The 20,538-nt window shown below is 60.6% G+C and overlaps 1 protein-coding gene across 7 annotated transcripts in view; it reads right to left on the reverse strand.

Annotated features, from left to right (window-relative positions):
* Nucleotides 1-20,538, reverse strand: part of STAB1 (stabilin 1) — a 28,656-nt gene that overhangs the window by 220 nt on the left and 7,898 nt on the right. Inside the window, exons 8-69 of one of the 7 annotated variants that reach the window (XM_031470489.2) lie at nucleotides 20,247-20,357; nucleotides 19,803-19,999; nucleotides 19,414-19,544; nucleotides 19,137-19,264; nucleotides 18,763-18,842; nucleotides 18,410-18,547; nucleotides 18,130-18,270; nucleotides 17,917-17,979; nucleotides 17,505-17,618; nucleotides 17,373-17,426; nucleotides 17,050-17,130; nucleotides 16,523-16,681; nucleotides 16,096-16,158; nucleotides 15,766-15,861; nucleotides 15,432-15,518; nucleotides 14,823-14,934; nucleotides 14,177-14,363; nucleotides 13,983-14,076; nucleotides 13,714-13,872; nucleotides 12,304-12,399; nucleotides 11,539-11,634; nucleotides 11,358-11,405; nucleotides 11,061-11,191; nucleotides 10,777-10,888; nucleotides 10,303-10,380; nucleotides 10,116-10,214; nucleotides 9,887-9,985; nucleotides 9,617-9,748; nucleotides 9,275-9,403; nucleotides 9,044-9,100; nucleotides 8,641-8,724; nucleotides 7,949-8,144; nucleotides 7,730-7,825; nucleotides 7,594-7,639; nucleotides 7,406-7,482; nucleotides 7,078-7,203; nucleotides 6,803-6,876; nucleotides 6,591-6,665; nucleotides 6,208-6,330; nucleotides 5,874-5,921; nucleotides 5,584-5,661; nucleotides 5,340-5,486; nucleotides 4,812-4,952; nucleotides 4,664-4,723; nucleotides 4,134-4,310; nucleotides 3,964-4,050; nucleotides 3,700-3,849; nucleotides 3,541-3,597; nucleotides 3,248-3,449; nucleotides 2,735-2,884; nucleotides 2,537-2,641; nucleotides 2,282-2,389; nucleotides 2,001-2,194; nucleotides 1,761-1,905; nucleotides 1,547-1,680; nucleotides 1,292-1,457; nucleotides 1,105-1,214; nucleotides 895-1,014; nucleotides 666-815; nucleotides 485-589; nucleotides 260-406; nucleotides 54-170 (exon numbers count right to left, since the gene is read on the reverse strand). In XM_031470489.2, the coding sequence (XP_031326349.1) occupies nucleotides 54-170; nucleotides 260-406; nucleotides 485-589; nucleotides 666-815; nucleotides 895-1,014; nucleotides 1,105-1,214; nucleotides 1,292-1,457; nucleotides 1,547-1,680; nucleotides 1,761-1,905; nucleotides 2,001-2,194; nucleotides 2,282-2,389; nucleotides 2,537-2,641; nucleotides 2,735-2,884; nucleotides 3,248-3,449; nucleotides 3,541-3,597; nucleotides 3,700-3,849; nucleotides 3,964-4,050; nucleotides 4,134-4,310; nucleotides 4,664-4,723; nucleotides 4,812-4,952; nucleotides 5,340-5,486; nucleotides 5,584-5,661; nucleotides 5,874-5,921; nucleotides 6,208-6,330; nucleotides 6,591-6,665; nucleotides 6,803-6,876; nucleotides 7,078-7,203; nucleotides 7,406-7,482; nucleotides 7,594-7,639; nucleotides 7,730-7,825; nucleotides 7,949-8,144; nucleotides 8,641-8,724; nucleotides 9,044-9,100; nucleotides 9,275-9,403; nucleotides 9,617-9,748; nucleotides 9,887-9,985; nucleotides 10,116-10,214; nucleotides 10,303-10,380; nucleotides 10,777-10,888; nucleotides 11,061-11,191; nucleotides 11,358-11,405; nucleotides 11,539-11,634; nucleotides 12,304-12,399; nucleotides 13,714-13,872; nucleotides 13,983-14,076; nucleotides 14,177-14,363; nucleotides 14,823-14,934; nucleotides 15,432-15,518; nucleotides 15,766-15,861; nucleotides 16,096-16,158; nucleotides 16,523-16,681; nucleotides 17,050-17,130; nucleotides 17,373-17,426; nucleotides 17,505-17,618; nucleotides 17,917-17,979; nucleotides 18,130-18,270; nucleotides 18,410-18,547; nucleotides 18,763-18,842; nucleotides 19,137-19,264; nucleotides 19,414-19,544; nucleotides 19,803-19,999; nucleotides 20,247-20,357 (7,067 nt within the window). Of the gene's footprint in view, nucleotides 1-53; nucleotides 171-259; nucleotides 407-484; nucleotides 590-665; nucleotides 816-894; nucleotides 1,015-1,104; nucleotides 1,215-1,291; nucleotides 1,458-1,480; nucleotides 1,681-1,758; nucleotides 1,906-2,000; nucleotides 2,195-2,281; nucleotides 2,390-2,536; nucleotides 2,642-2,734; nucleotides 2,885-3,247; nucleotides 3,450-3,540; nucleotides 3,598-3,699; nucleotides 3,850-3,963; nucleotides 4,051-4,133; nucleotides 4,311-4,663; nucleotides 4,724-4,811; nucleotides 4,953-5,339; nucleotides 5,487-5,583; nucleotides 5,662-5,873; nucleotides 5,922-6,207; nucleotides 6,331-6,590; nucleotides 6,666-6,802; nucleotides 6,877-7,077; nucleotides 7,204-7,405; nucleotides 7,483-7,593; nucleotides 7,640-7,729; nucleotides 7,826-7,948; nucleotides 8,145-8,640; nucleotides 8,725-9,043; nucleotides 9,101-9,274; nucleotides 9,404-9,616; nucleotides 9,749-9,886; nucleotides 9,986-10,115; nucleotides 10,215-10,302; nucleotides 10,381-10,776; nucleotides 10,889-11,060; nucleotides 11,192-11,357; nucleotides 11,406-11,538; nucleotides 11,635-12,303; nucleotides 12,400-13,713; nucleotides 13,873-13,982; nucleotides 14,077-14,176; nucleotides 14,364-14,822; nucleotides 14,935-15,431; nucleotides 15,519-15,765; nucleotides 15,862-16,095; nucleotides 16,159-16,522; nucleotides 16,682-17,049; nucleotides 17,131-17,372; nucleotides 17,427-17,504; nucleotides 17,619-17,916; nucleotides 17,980-18,129; nucleotides 18,274-18,409; nucleotides 18,548-18,762; nucleotides 18,843-19,136; nucleotides 19,265-19,413; nucleotides 19,545-19,802; nucleotides 20,000-20,246; nucleotides 20,358-20,538 lie in introns of those variants that run through there. The other 6 variants (XM_064496472.1, XR_010384843.1, XR_010384844.1 and 3 more) reach the window with 6 other exon arrangements.

Here is a 20,538-nt window from a genome sequence, read left to right on the forward strand (position 1 = left end):
GCCGAGACCAGGCCTGGGTCCACTTTCCCAACTCCCCTGCCTCCAACACTCACGTCAAAGGGCTCACAAAAGGCATCTGGGCTACCGAAGACCGGGTTAGGGACAGAGACCAGGGTTGGGCTGGTCCCTTTTTGCCAGGGGGAGAAGTCATCAGCAGCGTCGTCTTCCACCTGGCAAGAGGGGTGAGTAGTGAGGGGCCTCAAACAAGATCAGTGGGCCCAGACCCCCACCAACTCCATCAGGCCCCCACCCAACCTACCTGGAAGGCAGAGAAGCCAAAGCCTGTGGCCCTGCCTCTGGCGCGGAGGTAGAGGGCTCCGGCCACCAGGCCAAGGAGTGCTCCAGCAGCTACCACAGCCCCCACACCTGCTGCCACAGGTGGGGCCTCAGGTGCTACCACTGCCCGCTGCAAACAAGGAGAGCATCAAGGACCTTTCCAGAGCAGTCCCCTCACCCCCTGCAGCTCCGCCCCCAGCCAACTCACGGGCTGTGGGGGTGCCAGGAGGGGGCTGGCCAAAGCATGGATGATGCCATTGAAGGCCACGATGTCCCACATGATGACACGGCTAACTGCAACTGCTCCTGGGACCTGTAGGGAGACCAGTCAGGCCCAGAAGGTGAGTGAGGACTAGGGCCAGCAGGGGAGGGGCAGCCACCAGACTCACCACAGGGGCCCAGGAACTGTTGTCGGGGCCCACACTACTGATGACGAGGCTGAGGCCCGAGTGGGCAGGAAGCAAGGTGCCCTGGCTGGCATTGGTGCTCAGGAAGGTGGTGTTGGAGGCGTGCAGCTCCAGGTCTGGGCCACTCAGCGTCTGGGCAAAGCAGGGCCTTGTTGGCCTGGGCCAGACGGAGCAGTTGGGCCCTGCTTTGCCCACGCCCCCTGTTAGTTACCATATTGTCCACAAAGCCTTCATTGACAGGAACAAAGAGTGTCTTATAGGTGAGCTCGTCATTCAGGAAATCCAGAAAGTCGAGACCCCTCTGGGTAGCATTGGCGTATTCCAGTAGCATCTGGGAGAGTGGGAAGACAGGGTTGTGGGTGGGCTCCCTCCCCACGGATCCCAGCTACCCAACACCCCCTGAGGCTGGGCTCCTGCACACCCCATAGAAGGTGGAGAAGTTGGCAGTGGTGGCCAGTACATCAAGCAGCTTCCCATTGCACACACTGGTTCCATCCCCCACAAAGCCATCACGACAGCGGCAAGCCACGTCTGCAAGAAAGGTGGCTCAGTGGGTTGGTAGGTCAGTGAGCAGGGACAGCAGGGACGGGCGTGGTGGGTGGCTGCACCTTGCACACGGTAGCAGTAGGCATCCCAGCGCTCTGACAGGTTCTTCCGGGCACCCAGGCTGACCACGCCCACCTGACCATCACCGCAGTCTGCCGCGGGGAAAATGACGGGGTGGGCAGCCGAGCCATTGGCCAGCCAGCCCACAAGGCAGAGGTGGAGGCCCAGCTATGGAGGCAGAAGGGGATGCTGAGACCCAAGGCCCAACTCAAGGGGTCCCCCACAGGCTTGGCTTCAGACTCCTGGGCCCCATGCACCTGCTGGGCAGCAGAAAGCTGAGGGAGAGAAGCAAGGTCAGCCCCTTGGGCCCTACAAGCTGCCTCCGCCTCTGAGAAGTTCAGGCTGTACGGGCCACTGGTGGCCTGGAGGTGGAAGACACCAGCTCGTTTCTCTGCAGAAGGGAGGGGCGCGTGGTCAGTGGGCTGGCACCAAGGTAAAGCAAGGGTGCTGAGAGTGGGCAGGGAAGCACACCCTGGAAGTGCAGGTCCGTGCACACGGCATCCACATGACACGGTGGGGGCTGGTCCAGGCAGCGGTCCACAGGCGGCTCGGGCTCCTCCAGACAGTGCAGTCCGTCACCCACATAGCCGGCATGGCACACACAGCGTCGGGTGTTCTGGGACAGGAGAGCAGGTAAGCCCCCTTCAGGGACTGGGACAGCTGCTTTTGGGGGGCCTCCCCACCTAGCTGCTTGGCTCCCTGCCTGCTCACCGGTCCTGTGTTCAGGCAGTCTGCATGCTCGCTGCAGCCTCCACGGTGGCCGTCCTCACAGGGATTGCGGGCCCGGCAGCTCCAGCCGTCACCTTCATAGTCAGGTAGGCAGGTGCAGGCGACTCTGGTGCCTACCTGGCTGCAGTTGGCGTGCTCACTGCAGCCACCACGCCCATCCTGGCACAGGTTCACCACTGGAGGGCAGGGAGAGGTAGTTGGGCCAGGTGACAGGAGAGGAGGGGAGTGGGGCCTCCCACCTCACACCCCGTCCACCTGCTCACCTGTACACGTGTAGCCGTCCCCTTCATAGCCCAGGCTGCACTCACAGCTGTTGCCCACGCGGCACACGGCCTGGGGTGCGCAGGGTGGGGCACACACGGGCTGCAGCTCTGTCCCCCAAGGCCCACCCCACATATCCAGATTAGTGGCTGCCTTCCTGGGGTCCTCCCCCACCTGAGGGTGCAGCTGGGGCATGCACTGGTGTGTGCGAGTATGTCCAAGTGTGCAGGGTAGGCACAAGCACAAGGCCCACTTACCCAGCTGCACCTCACAGCGTGGCCCAGTCCAGCGCTCATCACAGAAGCAGGAGCCAGAGCCCCCAAGGCCTTCATCACAGCGGCCATGGGAGGTACAGCTGCAGGCTGAGGAGACGGACAGGCAGGGGGACTGTTGGCATGTGGGTCAAGGGAATCGCGAGCAGCGTAGGGCAGGGTGGATGGAGCAAGACAGCTAACCTTGGCAAAGGGGCCCAAAGGCACCCGGAGCGCAGAGTTCACACGCTGTCCCAGCAAACCCTGGACGGCACCTACAATACCCGGTGCCACTCATGCCGTCCATGCACACGCCATGGTCACTACAGGGGCTGCTGGCACCGCCAGGGCAAGCTAGGGGACAGGGTAGAAGAAGTGAGGTGAGGCAGGGCGCTTGTCAGGACCCCAACAGGTGCATCCCCAGCCCAACCACATCATCCATCCTCCACCCAAGTCCCCACGCTGCTAAGAACTCTCCAGGTCCCTGTGCCCTGGAGAACACCCAGACCCTTGGTGTAGGAGCTGGCACCATCAACACACCCACCCCAGCTCTTAAGAGTGTTTTCTCTGGGTAAAATCCACTCACCCCTGCCCCAAACCTGCGCCAGCCCTTGACCACCCCGACACCCTTTCTGAGGCACAATGGCCAGAGCTGTGCCCGTGGCTGTCTTGAGAGCTAAAGGAGCCAGTCAGCGTCTCCAGCCTCAGGACGCTCACCTCGGCACTCGCTGCCATAGTGGCCAGGGCAGCAGCTGGGCTTCCAGGTTGTGGTGACACAGTTGCGGTAGCATCCCCTGCCCAGGCCTTGGGGCTGACCCCAGTGGCTGGGCCGGGCCCAAACACTACGCAGTGCCAAGGAGTGCAGCGGAGGAGACGTCCAGAACTTTGAGAAATAGCGCCAGCAGGCCTCGGGGCTGCCCTGGGCCAAGAGGAATCAGGCTGAATGCCTGAGTTTGGTGGTCCCTGGGCCCTGCCCCACCCTCAACCCTCCCCAGCTCACAGCCCCTTACCTGCTCCTGTGAGCCCTCAGGACAGGGTGGTTCCAGCCCACAAATGCTGCAAATTTTCTGGAAAGAAGGGAGGCCAAAACATAGCAAGGTCAAGTAGTTGGACAGGACAGGTGGGCTTAGGCCCCTCCCCATCCACCTCTGGCCTGTGACCTCCCTCACCAGCCACAAAGGCCGAGTCTCAAAGCGGTCACAGCGGGCACCAAGACCAGGTGGCTCCAACAGCTGGTCAATGCCATAGGCCAGGCCACCCTCAAAGGGCAGGTGCCGCTGAACAATTCGGGCGTCTTCCTCTCCCACGGTGAGCTCACCCTGCAGGTGGAAGATGTGGGGGTACATGAGGGTCACAGGTGTACTGCAGCCCCCCACCACTGCCAGGGCTCCTGCCTCCTGCTTCCCTCATTCAATCTTTCTCCCCAGACTCACCGGCCGGGCACGGCTGCAAGAGAAGGAGATGGGGGTCCCATGCATGGTGCGCAGTGGGCCCAGGTTGGGCAGGTCAGATGCCAAGGCCTGAGCAGATGGAGCCACAGTTGGAGCTGGGTGGGCTGGCTGGGTGGCAGGCAGTGGGGACCAAGGTCTGGGGGTGTGCCCACCTCGATGTTGCGGATCACGTGGCCCCGCAGAATGGCTGCCAGCTTGTCACGGTGGTCCTCATGGTACAGCCAGACCTGGCGATCAGGAGGCAAGGCTCGCAGGGCGGAGTCTGTGGGCCATAGCATTGTGAGAGGCCTATGGGATGAATCTCGAAGCAGGGGCAGGAGGCCAGCCATCTGGTGGGACAGAGCAGATGTGTGGCAGTCAGCCCAGTCAGAGACTGGTGGGCAGATGGAGGGGGCTGACTACAGAGACCAGGCAGGGGTTCCAGGGACCCAGGTGACATTCCCACTGGCCACACTGTAGCCATCCCAGGCAAGAATACATGGACACACATGCATGTTGTCAGCTATGTAAGCACACATAAATGCACCCTTGTGCTCCACAGATTCTCATGGACACAGTCTGTGCATATAGATGTGCTCACACAGGCAGGTGTGCACAGACAGGTGAGTGCATACATTGACAGTCACCTGCATAGACACACTGGCATGTGCACATTTGCACACACTCTCACATGCAGTAGTACCGTAACAAGGCCGCTGAAGATCTTGTAACCGAAGCTCTCGGCAGCAGCGGTGATGTTTCTCTGGAGACAGAAACTCGTGAGCAGTGAGGTCAGACAGGATAGCAGGATCCCAGGCCCCCAGCTCCCAGGCCTGCACCCAGGGTCATACCCGTGGGGTGGGAGCCATGTCAGGCTCCCAGTGCAGGGCTTCAGGTGGCAGCAGGATGCGGTCGAGGAAGTGCAGGACACCGTTCACTGCCTCGTGGTCACTGCTCACCACGCGCGCGAAGTCATTGATGTAAACGCTGCCCTGGGGGGTGGGGGGACCAGTACTGAATGAAGAGATTAGTGGGGTGCTTGTGAGCTGTGGGCGGGGCCTGAGGCAGGGGCAGAGCCTGGGTTGGGCAAGTCTCGTGGCAAGAAGGCGGGGTCAAGGCAGAGGGAGGTCTTGCCTCCCACCAAGACTTGGTTGGTGGGTGCGGCACCGGCACGGGGCCAGGCTGGGAAGTCCTGAGCCCAGCACCGGCCCGTTGTAGTGAGTGGGATCTGGGGCCAGACCCATGTCCCTTTCATTCTTTGCCCTGGCCATGGGAAGGTGAGAGGATTCTAAAGGCATGGGGACAAGGGCTCAGGCCTTGAAAGCACCTGAGTGCTGGGTCTGTGGACGGCTCATGTCAGGGGTGGGGACTGGGCCCACCTCCCTCTCGTTGAAGCGCAGGGGGTGCCCGGAGAGTGTGGTGGCATAACCCGCCTCCAGCAGCTCTTGGCTCCGCAACTGCCGGCAACCGACCACGTGGTATCGGAACACCAGTTGGCGATTTGCGCGAATCCGAGCCAGCTCATCCTGGAGTAGGGATCGTGAGGGTACAGGGGGGCTGTGACTGCCCCTCTGCCCAGGCAGTGCCCATCCCTCCCCAGCCTTGCTTCAGGGGCTGAGTTACCTGTGACAGGTTGGCCATTAAATCTGCATGAGGCACGAAGATTGTGAAAGGCCCTTCCCCCTTGAGCTCCTTGTATTCCTGGTGGGGGAGAGGGGAATACTCTGAGTGGAAGAAGGGCAACCTGGGACCAACTAGGGCTTCCACTGATCTTTCAGGAAAGATCTGGACTCAGAAACCAAACCAGCTAGTTCTCTGACCAAAGGAGACTATCAAGGCCCAGAGACAGGGAGGAGGTGCAGGTCAGCGAGGCCCCAGGTGAACCAAGGAAGCGAGGCCAGCCGGTCACTCACCAGTAGGTGGAGGCTGAAGAATGAGGCATGCTTGTCCCGAAGGAGCTCCTGGGGCAGGGGAGGCAAGGGTCAGCTCAGATTTTGATTGGCCCCCATTCAGGGCTGGTGCCTGTCCCAGCACCTGTAGCCCAAGGTCTGGCCAAGGCAGAGACGAAGAAAGGAAAGCCAGGGTGGTCTGAGCACAGGTCAGGCCCAGAGTGGAATTGGGTCAGGCTCTGGGTCATGTTCAGGGTCAGGATCAGGATCAAATCTGGGGTCTTAACCATTATCATGGGTCAGCCCCATGGGGGGCACTGCCAAGGCTGGGTCAGGGATTCTACTTGGGTGTCATTACCAGGCCGACTCGGGCACGGCAGGTGAAGCCATCACCCACGGTGTGGGCTGCACTGCAGGTGCACGTCCTCTGGCCGTCCCCTGTGCTTTTGCACACGGCGTAGGGGCTGCAGCCTCCGTTGTTCTGAGTCACGGACAGGAGAGAGAGGTCAGTGACTCCTAGGACTCCTCTGCCCCAACCCTGCCACCACCCGCCCTGGGGAAAGGGCCATGAAGTTCTCTGTCCAACCCCCAAAACTCTGTCTTACTAATCAGTCAGCTTGAGCTTGTGCTGAGGGTAGTTCACCCTTCAGAGGCCCTTAGGACCCTGCTTGGGGTGAGGAGGGCCGGCTCCTGCACCAGTCCCCTCCCTCTGTGAAACTGGGTGGGGCCTGGGGGTCTGACCTGGGAGCAGGGGTCCAGGAGCTCACAGGTCCGGATGCCGTCCCCACTGTAACCCTCACGGCAGCTGCAGGAGACCTATCCCAAATCATAATCAGTGGGGCTGCTAGGACCCAAGAGTGGGCCCACTGCCTGGGTAGGAGCACCCCCTCCCTGGGTCCGGTCTGAGGAGGGCCGCGCCCTATGAGGGAGTGGCACAGCCCTGTTGTGCTGACCTGCTGGGGGCCTGTGGGGATACAGTCAGCGTGCGTGTGGCAGCCCCCGTGGTGGATGAGACAGCCATTAACTTCTGAGGGAAGAGACACTGGGGTGAGGAGCGGCCCTTGGCGGCCCCCTCTGTTCATCTGTCCATGCAGGTACTCTTCCCCTACCCTCTGAGCACCCTCAGTCCCGCAGCCTGTGTGCCCCTCAGCCCTTTCTAGTCCAACGCAGATCAATGAAGCCAGACCCACAACCCTGAATACACCCCAGTGGGGGACCCCAGCCTCACCCTGGCACAGCTCCCCGTCGCCTGTGTAGCCATCCAAGCACGTGCATGTCCGCTGACCAGGAGCCACCTTGGTACAGTTGGCGTGGGGGGAGCAGCCCCCGCGGTCATGGGCACAGGGGTCCACCTCTAGGAGTAGACCATCCCACAGAGTTGTGAGCAGCAGGTGAGGGACAGAGTAGGACAGGGGAGGAGAGCATGGAAGAAAGGAAAAGATCAGAGAGACCCAAAAGGGGACAGGGATAGAAATGGACCTAAAGCGAGTGGAGGGGCAGTGTGGAGAAATCCACCCCAACATTTCAGGGGCCCTGGGGCATTGGTGTGGCTGGACCTGAACAGGAGATGCCGTTGCCTGAGTACCCCGCGGCACAGACACAGGCAGGGGCTGCAGCTGAGTCCCGGATGCAGCTGGGAGGGACGGGACGGATGGCAACAATTTAGTCTGTGTCTGTCCAGCCCCTGCCCTAACCCCAGTCCCTCCACCCACTTGCCCACCTGCCCCAGGCGGAGCTCACTCACTTGGCGTTGGGGTCACACTTCTGTGGGCACTGAGGACCAGTGATTTCTGTGGGGGTAGGAGGATCGTTCTGATCATTCAGACCACGGAACTGCCTCCCCAGGAATCACCCGTCTCCCTCTTGGGGCTGCTCCTCACTCTGGTCACAGCGGAGGCCGTGCCAACCCGCGTTGCAGACACAGCTACCGTCTCCTCGAAGCCCCTCCAGACACAGCCCATGGGCACAGTCACACACTGGGAGCAGAACAAGGGAGGACAGGAGTTACCCGGTGTCCGTCCTGCCCCTGCTGCAGTGTTTCCACAGCTGCTGTCCTCTGCCAGCTTGCCCACCATTCCTGCCCCCTCCCCAGCCCTCACCTCCAGTGCAGTTGGCCCCATAGCGGCCCAGCTCACACATCTCACAAGCCGTTCCGTGGAAGCCCTCGTGGCAGCGGCACTCCCCACTGCCCAGGAGCCTGTCCTGGCACTGCCCGTGGCCTGAGCACACACCGCCCAGCCCCCCTGGGCACGGCTCACAGAGTGTGCCAAAGAAGCCAGGGCAGCAGTCAGGCACCTGTGGGAGGGGTGCAAGGAGAGGCCCAGCACAGGCTAGGACAGATGTCAGGGGGCAGGGAGATGGCGGGGGTCAAGGGAAGGCATCTGGGGGCCACAGAGCCATCGAAACAAAGCAAGTTGGGCCCAGGGAAATGTAGCCCGCCTTCCACAAGCCTCTCCATGGCAGGGCCGAGGAAACAGACTCAAGGAGGGAAGGGCTATGCCAGGCCCCACAGTGAGGGGCAGAGCTGGGCCCTGTTGCTTCCCACAGGGTTTAGCTGATGGTATCAGCTCCAGGCTGAGCCCCTTTCTCTCTCTCCCCATCCCCATCCCCTGGAGGTCTGACCTCAGCCCTCTTTCCCTTCCCCTTCCTCCAGGCCTTTGCTTCCCTGGCCTCACCATAGTCCCAGCTCTGCCTCTGCCCTTGAAACCCCACCCAGGCTCCTGCCCTGGGCCCCTACTCTCGCCTCCTCCCTGGTTAAAGACTTGGATTTGGGGGTTGCTTCAGGACAAACCTGGATCTTCTTGGCACACGTGTAAGAACAACCCCGGGAGAAAGAGTAACCAGATCGGTAGACACAGCTCTTCTTGGGGGTGTCCTGAAAATGGGGACGGGCGGGAGGGCTCAGCCAGTGGCTTAGGTAGGAGCAAGGCAGTGAATGGGGAGACAGACTCCAGGTATCAGTGGGTGAGACAGACGAGTAGGAGAGTAGGAGTCAAGGAAGGACCAAGACAGACAGACCTGATGAGGAGAGGGTGGCCAGGACCCGGGCGTGGGCCGCAGGGTCACCGGCCTCCTGGCTTCTACCAGGGAAGTCATGTGGCCCACACCGTTCCAGGTCCCCATGCCTGGGTGAGCAGACCTGGGCACAGTGAGAGCAGGGGAAGCAGATGGAGTTACGTGAAGCCCCGCCTCACCTCTAGCTGGTAGCCCTGAGTGCAGCGGAATTTCCGGCTGCAGTTGACACATTTCTCCTGGGCAGGGGAAGGGGACAGAGCGTCAGGTAGTCCCGGAGCAGGGGCCCCCACACCCATCTTCTTTCCCCCCAGGACCAGCTAACAGCTCGCCCACCCCTGACTAAGTGCCCCTCCCACCAGCCAGGCCAGCTCTTAACTTCCCACTGCCCTCCCCCAGCCCCAGCATCTTACCCGCAGGGCCTCTGCATGGCTATGCAGGCAGCGGCTGGAGCCCACCGTCAGGACCCCTGAAAGTCCGAATAGAGAGCGGCCAGGGGCCCCCAGCACAGGGCCTTCCAGTGGCACGTGGTTCACCTCGGGCTGGGGGGGCAGGGCAGGAGGCTGAACCACACCCCCCACAGTGCCCTCACTCTGGGGGCTAGAGGCCAGGGAGGCACTCCAGGGCTGGGGGTATCTTCACAGACAGGGGTCCCCCAGGATGGGCCGTCCCTGGAGCAGGTGGGGGAACTCCCGAGATAAGTGGTATTCAAGAGAGGGTGCCTGAGGTAGGGTCTCCTTGCCCCCTCAACCAACCTGGCCACTATGGTTGTAGAAGACAAGCCAGTGGGCAGGGCCCAGGAGGGAGTTGCGATGTCCTCCCCTCCGCAGAGCTTCCATGGAGAGCGCCTCCCCCAGGATCACGTGGTGTCGCACTACATCCACGTCCTAGAGAGGGGAGGAGAAGCTCAGGGGCTCTAGGACTACCGAGTGCCCTGCACAGTGCGTTCTGCCCACCGTGGCCCTTTGCTGTGGGATGGGAGGCTCCCCCTCCCCCTTCAGTGGCCCCTGTCTAGGTGATCTCACCAGGCTGCTGCTGTTGGCCTGGGCCTCCAGAGAGCGGTTTGTTGGCACGAAGATGGTGTAGGCAGTGGCGGCCTCAATCTGGGGCACCAGCTTGTGGCGCTAGAGGCAGGGGGCAGGGATGGGCATAATCGCCTTCCATCCTGACCCTGGGAGCCAGCCAACTCTGGCAGCACCTGGGAGAGGGCACCCCGACCAGGCACTCACTACCCCCTCCACCTCTTGTCCTTACCTGCAGCAGCTCCCGGAAGAGATGGAAGGCAGGCACTGAGTCCAGCTGCTGCAGCAACCCCTGCCCACTGAGCACATCCCCTCTCGAAGGCAGTAAGACCTGGAACGGAGCGTGGGGGCTGGTCGGGACATCATGGCCTCTCGGCATGCCTAGGAAGTTCCCTGCATATACACCCCTCCAGCCATACCTGGCTGAGAATGTGTAGGACACCATTGGTGGCAAGGAGGTCAGCCACGTCCACACTGGCATTCTGCACCCAGACCCTCTGGAAGGCAGCAGGCAGAGTCACGTATACACTTAAGAATGCGTGCACCAACAGAGAGGCTGCTGGGCACACAGGTACCCACTAGTGGCCCCAGCCTGGCCCAGATTCAGGACCTAACAGATGGGCACACAGACCCTCACTAAGGCCCATGCATGAGAGGGAGGGACAGGTGTACACATGCAAAGATGGACAGACAACCCTGGCAGGGGAGTCACTCTGGTCCAAAGACACTACCCAGCAACAAATGTCTCCTGAGCACATTCTCTGAGCTCAGCCCTGGGCAGGGTGAGGGGACCCAAGCTCAGCGCTGGGGACCCTGGGTTGAGAAGCCTGTAGCCACTTGAGTGCCCCCATGCCTCATAAGGCCCCCTCTTCTGCCCAGAGTTCACCACGTACCCCACTGATATTGTGAATCTCCCAGCGCGTGGTGGGGCTCAGGGTGGCCACACTCTGCCCATCCAGCCTGGCCAGCTCCTCCTCGGAGAGGGCACCCTGGAGAAAATGGGCCCTGAGGGGGCACAGTTTGGAGGGGCCATAGAACCAGGTTAGTGTACCCTGCAGAAAACCCTAGAACTAGGATCCACCCTGAAATGTGGACAAAGGCCAGGCTAAGAACCTCTGGGGACAGGTTGGGTCTTGCACAAAAGCCCCCCTCCCAGGGTCCAGCCCCAGTTACTCACCTGACCAGTTGTGGCAGCATCCTTGGCTGCAGCCAGAAGGCCTGGTCCTCAGGGCTCAGCCTACGGATGGCAGACTCTGAGGGCACCAGGGCTGTGACTCGGCTGTCAGCAGGAAGAGTGATGCCGGCACCCTGTGCACATGGGATGTAGCAGGACGGGAGGAGTGATGAGGGCAGCCGCCACGTGAGACTACATCTCCCAGCTTCCAAGCCTACCTTCCACTATCTCCAGCTCTTAGAGCTATTCTGTGGGCTCCTGGATTTGAGCCCCCAGTCCCAGCACTCTGCCCTATCCTACCTTGATCCACTGGTAGAAGACAGAGAAGTGGGCATTTGCCTCCAGCTCCTGAGGGGAGGGAAAGAACTGAGGTCACTGATCTAGGGACAAACCCTCCCCCCACTCCTCCCAGGACCCCGAGCACTGCCCCTTCCCACGAGTATATGAAAGGACTCCTCCCCAAGCAGAGGGAACCACTCACCTGAAAGATGTCTCCGTAGCAGCTGAAGCCATCACCCCCATAGCCAGGAGGGCACGTGCAGACCCGCTGACCTCCCCCAACTGCCCGGCAGGTGGCCTGGGGGTGGGACAGAGAGACACAGCCTCCATGCAGCGGCCATATGGCCAGCACGCATCCCCCACCTCCTATTTACCCTTGTTGCCCATCCTCCTACTGTTTGCTTGTCCAGCCACCCGTCCCCACCATCTGTCTCCCCATTCATCCTGTCTGCATTCAGTTTGCTCCTTTGGTGCGCCTGGCCCTGCTCTCCAAGACCACTTAGCATTTGACATGAGTTACCCAACCCCATTATGAAAGATGGGTCAGGGAAGCCCAGGGCTGTGGGAGCACACAGGAGGCCCCTAGACCCTCAAAAGAGGCCTGACCCAAGAGCAGGAGATAGCCAGGCCAAAAGTGCGGCACAGGGAGGCCTTTTGGAATACTGAGGCAGAGGTATGGTGGTGTTAGAGCAGAGTGAGGTCAGGGGACGGCAAGGAGCTCAGAGTGGCCAGGAGAGCATAGAACAGGTGGTGGGGGCACAGGCAGGGGACAGGGGCTGGGCAGGGGTGGGGCCCTTCATAAGGAGTTGTGAAAGCTCTGTCCTGGGCAGTCGGTGACAGGATTTGGATTTGGAGTTTAGAAAGACCCCAATCCTGACCAGAGACAGGGACACCAGAGTGAGAGAGCTGCAGCCAAGGCCCACCCTGGAGAGGCTTCCCTGGGCCCAGAGCCCTCTCGCCCCCTCACCAGATCATGGCAGCCACCGTTGCCTGCCCGGCAGGGGTCAATGGGGCTGCACACATAGCCATCCCCTGCGAATCCCAGCTTGCAGGTGCACCGGCTCTGGAGAGGCGGGGGAACAGAGGGCCTCATCTCACCAGGAGCATCTCCTCCTCCACTCCTCAGCTCTCGATGGCCACTCTCCCCTGGGGAGGCCTGCTCGGATCCCAGAGGAGTGTCTCCCAGCCCCGCCCTTGGAGGTCTATTTTCCAGATGGGAAGACTGAGGCCCGGAGGGGAGACTGGCTTTGGGGAGGAGTCCAAGAAAGTGATGGCATTGGCAGGAGGCATCCATGGAGACTCAGTGCCTCACTGCCCTCAGGCCTGAGCCCTGCAGGGCCTGTTGAGGTCAGCAGTGTTTGGTGCGTGGGCCGGCTTTCCAAGGCCAGCCCCAGGGGTGGTGGCTCAGATCCCACCTCCAACCTCGACCCCCTGCTTGGCTGCTCTGATCCTTCCTGCTAAGCGCCAGTGTCCTTGGGCTTGTCCGCACCTCAGGTGAGCAACTAGTGAGGCTCCCCAAATCTCAACTGCCCTTCATTGCATGTGGGGGCATCGCCACCTGCTGACTCCACACTCAGTTCTGAACTTTAAAGAGCTCCAGCTCTTAGGCCCCTCTGAGTTCTCACTGCTGAGGCCCCATGGGCTGGTGGTCCAGGTCATGGTCGGGTAGGAGCCCCAGGGATCCCGGCACAGGCCTAGGCCACGCAGAGGCTGACCCTGAACCAGCCAGACCTGGCTTCCCAGTTGGCATATTAGACATTCTTCAGTGCCAACTAGTCCCCAGGCTCACGCGGAAGGCCCCAGGTTCTGTGATCCTGTGACTGGAGTCTGAGACTCCAAAGTTCCACAGCTGAATTTTTATGATTTGGGGATGTCACTCCCCTTGGGCAGGGGTCTCTTCCTGTTTTGCTCTGCATCGAATTCCTAAATCTACTACAAGGACTAGCACATAACAGGTGCCTCGTGACATGTGGGAAATCAATGAGTGAATGAGCTGTCAGAAGACAGCAGCCCAGGGGCCCAGGAGGGCAGGGAGCTCACGGATATATTGGTTACAAGTCCTCATTGCTGGGAGATAGGAGGCATAGCCTTCTGACTGGAAAAAAATGCCGCCTTAGACTGGCCCTGGAAACACACGATCCTTTAAAACTCTCAGAGACTTTACATTGCTGCCAGCAACATATGACTCAATGTCTGCTGCTTCCAGAGTGTACGACTCAACATTTCAGAACTGGATTCTCATTTGTGTCTGAGGTGTGAGACCCTGAGCTTGAGTTCTTGGAGTGGACGTTCCTAGAGTCAGACGGGCTAGGGAGAGAGTCCCCCAGCACGGAGAGCCCCCGCCTCACCCACTCTCTCCAGGCCTGCGTAGCCTCACCTGCCCGGGCCCCACGTAGCTGCAGAGAGCATCAGCATGGCAGCCGCCTCGTGCATCCAGCTCGCACTCGTCAATGGCCACACAGACACGGCCGTCCCCACTCCAGCCTTTGTGGCACGTGCAGTGGTTAGTGCCCGGGGCCCCGGGGACACAGTCAGCCTGTAAGAGCAACAGATAAATGACTCAGGGCTGCGGGGAGGCAGGCAGAGGGCAAAAGAGTCCCACCTCTCGCCCCTGAGTCAGGACTTCAGGGAAGGGGCCAGACTGACGTTCTCTGAGCATCCGCCACGGTCTGGGCGGGAGCAGGGGTTGCTGGGTGTGCAGGAGAAGCCGTCACCCTCAAAGCCATCGAGACAGAGACACCTGGGAGTGGGTGAACGAGGGGCTCTGGTGAGCCTCTAGAAGCTCTGAGCAAACTGACAAGCAGTCATGGACGGGGCAGGGAGGAAGCGCGCGTCCTCACCTGGCCACACCCCCCCGGTTAACGCAGCGGGCGTGCAGGTGGCACGGCTGGGACTGTTCTGTGGGCCCACAACTCCCCATGGACTCGTTGCAGAAGCGGCCGCTGAAGCCTGGGGCACATGTGCCACGCTGGCACACACCCATGCTGCCTGGACGGTTGTCACATAGACCATGGACACAGCCGCAGTCTGCAGGGAGGAGATGGAGCAGGGAAACTGAGGTGGGGCGGGGCTGGCTGGGAGCCAGGATGCAGCTGGGGAAGAGGTGGGAATGGGGTAGCCAGCAGAGATTTGACTTCAGGGTCACAAAATCAGAGGTCATCCCAGACGTGATGGGAGAGAGGAGGAAATTCAAGGAGGGCATTCAATGCTTTCGGTAACCTTATTCTAGGTACCCTGCTCCCAACACTACCACCAGGAAGTTCTTCTGTATGGCTGACCTAAACCTTGCATGCTTTAGATCAAACCGTGGTTCTTTTCCTGGCATGGGTGAAAGAAGTATCTACTTCTGTTTCCAAAACCTCTTCCAAGCCCTCTGGGCTTCACCTTTCCTCCTGAGGCTCAATTTCCCTTCTTGGGAGTCCCCATTCCCCCTTCCAAGCAGACCCCTTTTCTCCCTGGCAGGCAGCCTGGGCCAGGACCACCTACCTTCTTGGCACTGGTCTCCATGCTTGTTTGGGTTGGAGCAGATGTGACAGGCGATGCCCTTGTAGTCTGGGAAGCAGAGGCAGGCCCCATTGCCCTGGACTCCATCGCTGCACTGGGGGTGGGCAGGAGGCATGATCAGTCATGGGGAGGGGACCATCCAATCCTCTCCCCCAACACCCCTTCTCTCCATAGGCTAACTCTGAGCTCCTGCTTCCCCTGGAAGTCCTCCCCCGGAAGAGACCTTCCAAATCACTGATGCTGCCAAAGAACTTGTCCCCTGAAAGGCACCTGGCCCTGGAGGCTCCATGGGTGGCTTCTACTTAACCTAGAAACATGTAACTCCTGTGTTATTCCATGGCCAAGTGCTAATGTTAGCCTGGTATTACAAAGTAGCAAAAACATGACAAAACTATCGACAAAAAAACTATGTACTTAATTATTTCTAATTAAAACAGTGAACATAATTTGGTCTAACTTCTACTACCTAGATGTGAAGAAGCCAAGGGCAGAGAGAGGCAGGCTTTGCTCAGACACATAGCCAGTCATTGGCCAACTTGAGGAGAAGCCTCTGGTTCCTCCACCCCTCACCCCAGGGCAAGAGGGACTCACATTGCCTTTGCCGTAGCAGGGGTTGGAAAAGCCACCAGGACACTGTGCACAGTCAGGCCCGAAAAACCCTTTGCAGCAGCCAGGTTTCTGGAGGAGAGAGCACGTCTGAGGGTCTGTCTGGAGCCATGCTGTTCCCCCATCCAAGCTGCTTCTGCTCCCTGGTCCCACGTCTAGAGCAAAGGGGTGGGTTAGGCCCCTCTATGACACCTTTTCCACCATTAGGATACAGCACAGCTCTCTGAGGAAGACAGCCCACCAAGCCCCGGCCTGGGGGCCCCAGAGGAGAAGCAAGTGCCCTGGGTCCCCAGGGAGTGAGCTCCCACGCCCGGCTCACCAGGATGGTCTGGTTGCAGTAGTGGGCGCAGCCCTTCTTCAGGACGTTGAGCCCGATAGGGTCATGGGTGTAGATGCATTCCTCAGGGGACATGTCCTGGGTGGGCAGTGCCAGATGGGTCAGCAGGTATGGGCTCTGGGCTGGCCGCCTTCACCAAGCAGCCCTGGTCCAGGGATCTCAGCCCCTGGTCCCAGCATTCTCACTGTCAGCGGGGCTGAGCCTCCAGGTCCAGCCGAGCCCCCCAGCCCTACTTCCCCACCCTGAGCCAGGGCAGAAATCTTGCAGGGCAGTCAGGAGTCGGCCCCAGGGGCTGAGCCTGGGGATGCTCACCAGCTTCACACTGTTGGGAGGGCACATGCTGCTGTTCAGGGCTTGGCAGTCCACACAGGAGCCCTGGGCAGGGCAAGGGAGGTGGGGAGAAGGCTGAGTCATGATTTATTTACTCAGCAAGCCCTAAGAAGGTGGCACTGAGCCAAGGCCTGTGGTATGAGAGTCATGACAGCGGGGCCAGAGGGAAGAGTGAGGGCAGAGGCCCTGCAATGGAGAGCATCATGGGCCTCGGCAGGCAGGCTGGGGACAGGGCACAGATAGTGGCAAAGGGACAATCAGTAGGACTGCTGAAGGCTGGGCATGGGGCATCCAGGTGGATCCCAGAGCTACCATCAACCCACCCACTCATGTGAGGGGAACTAGAAAAAGGCACCCTCCCTGGGAAGGTGACCCCAACACAAGCAGCACTGGGGTCCCGAGCACTCACCACCACCACCCTGTGCTGCTCCTCATTGCAAAGCTTGGGCAGGATGGGCAGGATGGTTGGGGGCAGCAAGATGCCCTCCAGCATGTGGATCACACCATTGGCAGCCTGTATATCCACTCTCCGCAGCGGGACACCATCAGGTCCCAGCAGGATGCGGCCCTGTGGCGGGGCCCCGTGTGCGTCCTGGGCTCCGTGCACTGTCAGAGGCCCAGCCTGCCAGCCACCTTTTGTCCCCTCTCCCTGGCCACACCTCCTGCTCTGGCAGAACCACTCCAGCCTCTGCACCCCCTTCCCCTTGCCCATGTGCTCGCCTTCCTCCTCTTTGGAGCCCTCCTGTGTTATTCCACATAGATGGTTGGGCCCCAGAAGAGGGATTTGATCTGAGCCTGCTCCTGCATGGCCCCCACCAAGGCCTGCCCACCACAGGGCTTGGAGCATGAAGGTGGGTCTGAAAGAGGCCAGACCACTGGCTGGTCATCACCAGCCCCTCCGTCTGTCCCTCCGCTCCAGGTGTTTGTGGAGCTCACCTCCTCGGAGATATTCACAGCCAGGACCTGGTTTGCCATGGTGAGTACCCGACCCTTGGAGATGAGCTTCTCAATGGTCAACTGGGGTGGAGGAGACGACGGCCTTAGGCTGGGCACTGGCCACACCGTGGGGCCACGCCCAGGCCAGCCCAGGTGACTTGCAGCTACCACCTTGGTCCCCAGACTCTCCTCTGTGCTGTAGAGTCCAGTTGGGCCAGGAGAGGAGAAGGGGCCCCCAGGAAGACCAGCACACACAGACAAACTCCCAGACCGACCGCCCAGCAGCGGGTGCAAGCCGGCCGCCCTTCCAGAAGACTTCTCACCTGGCTGTGGCTGTGGATGTGGTACCTCACCAGCTCCTGCAGTTTGGAGAGACCCTGGCAGGAGAGAGAGGGCTTGGCTGCTAGAGGCTCTGGTGCGCCATATTCCCAGCCCCTTCTCCCCAACAAGCTTACCATTGTGAAAAGGTAGATGAGGCGGCCATCACGCAAACTATCCACTGCCTCGTTGCTGGGGGCAAAGACCGTGAAGGGCCCAGGCCCGTCCAAGAAGGAGGGCAGCCCACAGTTCTGTTTTAGTGAGAAGGAGCCTCAGGAGGGGTTCCATGGCCAGCCCCGACCTCTGAGCCCTGCCTGGGCCCTGCTGCCATTGGCCTGCAGAGAACTCCCACCGGGACTAAGTGGGACACACTGGCGATGGGTCCATGCTACCACAGAGCCTCAGGATGGTGATGGGCAGGGTCTAGGATGGGGTCGTGGACAAAGGCCCATGCTACTCCCCACCAGATCACTGTGGGGCAGAGTCTGTGTAATGAGGGAGTCCTGGACCAAAAGATCAGGTAGGCAAGGATCTTTTCCCCAGACTTACCTCCAGAATGGTTTCAAACCGGGTGAAGACTTCAGTGGAAGCAAGGATCTGGCCAATGGTCCTCTGTAGGAAAGGACAAGCAATGAGGGCCCCAGGGGGGTTGGAGCTCTGCTCCAGCCCTGCCCAGAACTGCCCCTCCCCCTTCTCTGAACTTGGTGGGTGTCTGAGGCCACCCAGTGGCACAGTGGGATGGTGGGGAGGGTATTAGCTTACCTTGGGGTCCCCAGGGAGCTCTAATGGAGGCCTCCCCTGCAGGGCACTGACCATGTGGAAGACGCCATTGGCTGCTGGGTAGTTGGCCTTATGGACAGTGAATGTCTGTTGGGGCTGATCTTTGTACTTGTAGGTGTATTTCTGCTGATACATGAGACCTCTGGCTCAGACTCCACATGCCCACCCCTTGTCCTGAGGCCCTGTCCCACCTCCACACTTTGCCCAGGCTGTGCTCCCCACTTGTGACTCCTCTGGCCCCCAGGCCGAGGTCCCTACTTACCCTGAAGATATTGAAAGTGACGGTGATCTCCTGCCCAGCCAGTGTCCACCACCTGCGTGTAGGCTGGGTTCCTGACTCCTCTAGCATGTGCTGCCCTGCGATGATGTACTGTCTGCAGAGTTGCTGGGCAACGGATGCCTGCGGGCACAAGGGCATCTGGGTGCCAAGTGGGCCCAGGGTAGGCAATCCTCCTCATGCCACCCTGCCAGAGCAACGGAGGGAACAAGAGGCTTCCCAGGCCTCAGTCCCCCAGAGTATGCAACTAGGGGTGCTCTCAGGGCCTGGCAGCCTGGGGCAGGATTCAGGGAGGAGGCAAGAGCTGGAAGCCAGCTCCTTGATTGGCTGGGGCTCACATTCATGGTCCTGGAGATGCCAGATGCCACCAGCACAGTGAATGGGCCCGACGTGGTGAGGATGTCCCGGCAGCCCTGGTCTGGGGGTGGGAGAGTATGCATCAGGATGGGTCTGGGGAGGCCCTCAGGCATCAGTCCTGGGTTTTGGAGAGTTGGGGTGTGGGGCTTTGGGTCTAGATCTAGGGTAAATGGCGACATCAGGATCTGGGGGGCTATCTCCCACCTCCATCATGCGCCCCACCACAGCCCATTCTCTGCTTGCACAGCTCTTGGGCAGAGAAACAAGGCATTTCTGCAGAGTCTGGCCCCCTGTCCCTTCCAGCAATTCTGGGTGCCAGGGGCAGGGTCTTAGGCAGGTGGTGGGGGTCACGCACCCATCATGGCGAGGGTGACTCTCAGCCTCGTGAACGTTAAGCCCATCTGGCTGGCCTTCTGCATCTCGTGGAGCAGGTGTCCGTAGCAGGCACGCCCATCTCCCACCTGGCCCTCCTTGCACACACAGCTGGGGCAATGGTAGAACCAGTCGGGGCAGGGGGGGTGGCCAGGCCCCCTCCTGGCCCTCACACACCGTCCCCACGGGGCCCTTGATCTGAGCCCCATCTACTCTCCCTGCTATGTCCCTGGTGCCCACCCCGAAGCCCCTGTGCCCACCTGGTCCTTCCATCAGGGGTCACCTGGCAGGTGGCTGACCGGTCACAGGAGTAAGGGTAGCAGTAGGCGAAGCAGCCCGCAGAGGGATTGTGGTTGATGCTGACCAGGCCTGGCTTACATGAGCAAGAGGCCTGGGTCCATGCAGAGGCGGGAGGGTGACACCATGTCCATGAGAACTGTGGTGTCTGCCATACCCACAGAGCTCTGTTAGGTTCCCACAACCACCCTCAGAGAAAAGGGATGTCATCCTCTTCACATTTTATAAAAGGGGCAGCTGAGGCTCCTAGGAGGCTCATGATTTGCTGCGATTTGTGGGCCCTGGGTCCCACAGTCAATGTGGGTGGTTGGACCGTGGGGCAGGGCAGGCCCAGCCCAGGGCCCCAGCTCACCTGGCCTGGCCTCTTGTACAGACATAAGGTGGAGTTGCCAGGGCAGCCACCATTGTTGGTGGTGCACGGGTCCTGGGGCAGACACACTGTCCCATCGCCATGGTAGTTCTCGGGGCAGTGACACTGTGCCTGTCCCCGGGGGCTCACTGAACACTGGGCCAGTGGGGAGCAGGGCGATGGCTGGCAGGGGTCGGGGGCTGCCAGGGCAGAGAGACAGAAAGAGAGAGAATGCGCCAAAGTGAGCCCAGCACCCAGGAGCCTCGTCTTCCCCAGAGCCTCCAGCGAGGGTGACCCAAAGATGGGGTGAGCAGGTTGATCTAGTCCCGCAGGGACATTTCTCCTTCCCTGTAAGTGGCCAGATTACACTTGCTGGTTTAAAAGGATGTCTTCCCAGCGCCTGCTCACCCTGAGCTGGGCCCACTGGGCTCTCGATCATAGACTTACCTCGGCATTCGCTGCCCTGCTGGGTGTAGCCAGGCAGGCAGCTGCAGGTGGGGGCCTCTGCAGAACACTGGGAGTTCTGGGGACAGTTCAGGGCCTGGCAGATAGGCAGTTCTGAGTGGAGAGGGGAGAGCATTGCAGGTTGGGGAGGACACAGGAGCGAAGATGCTCCACCCAATTTGCTGTGTGACTCCGGTCAGGGCCCCACCCTCTCTGGGCCTCTAGGCAGTGGAGGTCTCAGATGATACCCCCTCCCCCTGACCAGTTGTGTGCCTCTCCCACTTAGAAATTAGGC

This window comes from Camelus dromedarius, chromosome 17 (assembly GCF_036321535.1).
Source record: "Camelus dromedarius isolate mCamDro1 chromosome 17, mCamDro1.pat, whole genome shotgun sequence".
Taxonomy (NCBI): domain Eukaryota; kingdom Metazoa; phylum Chordata; class Mammalia; order Artiodactyla; family Camelidae; genus Camelus; species Camelus dromedarius.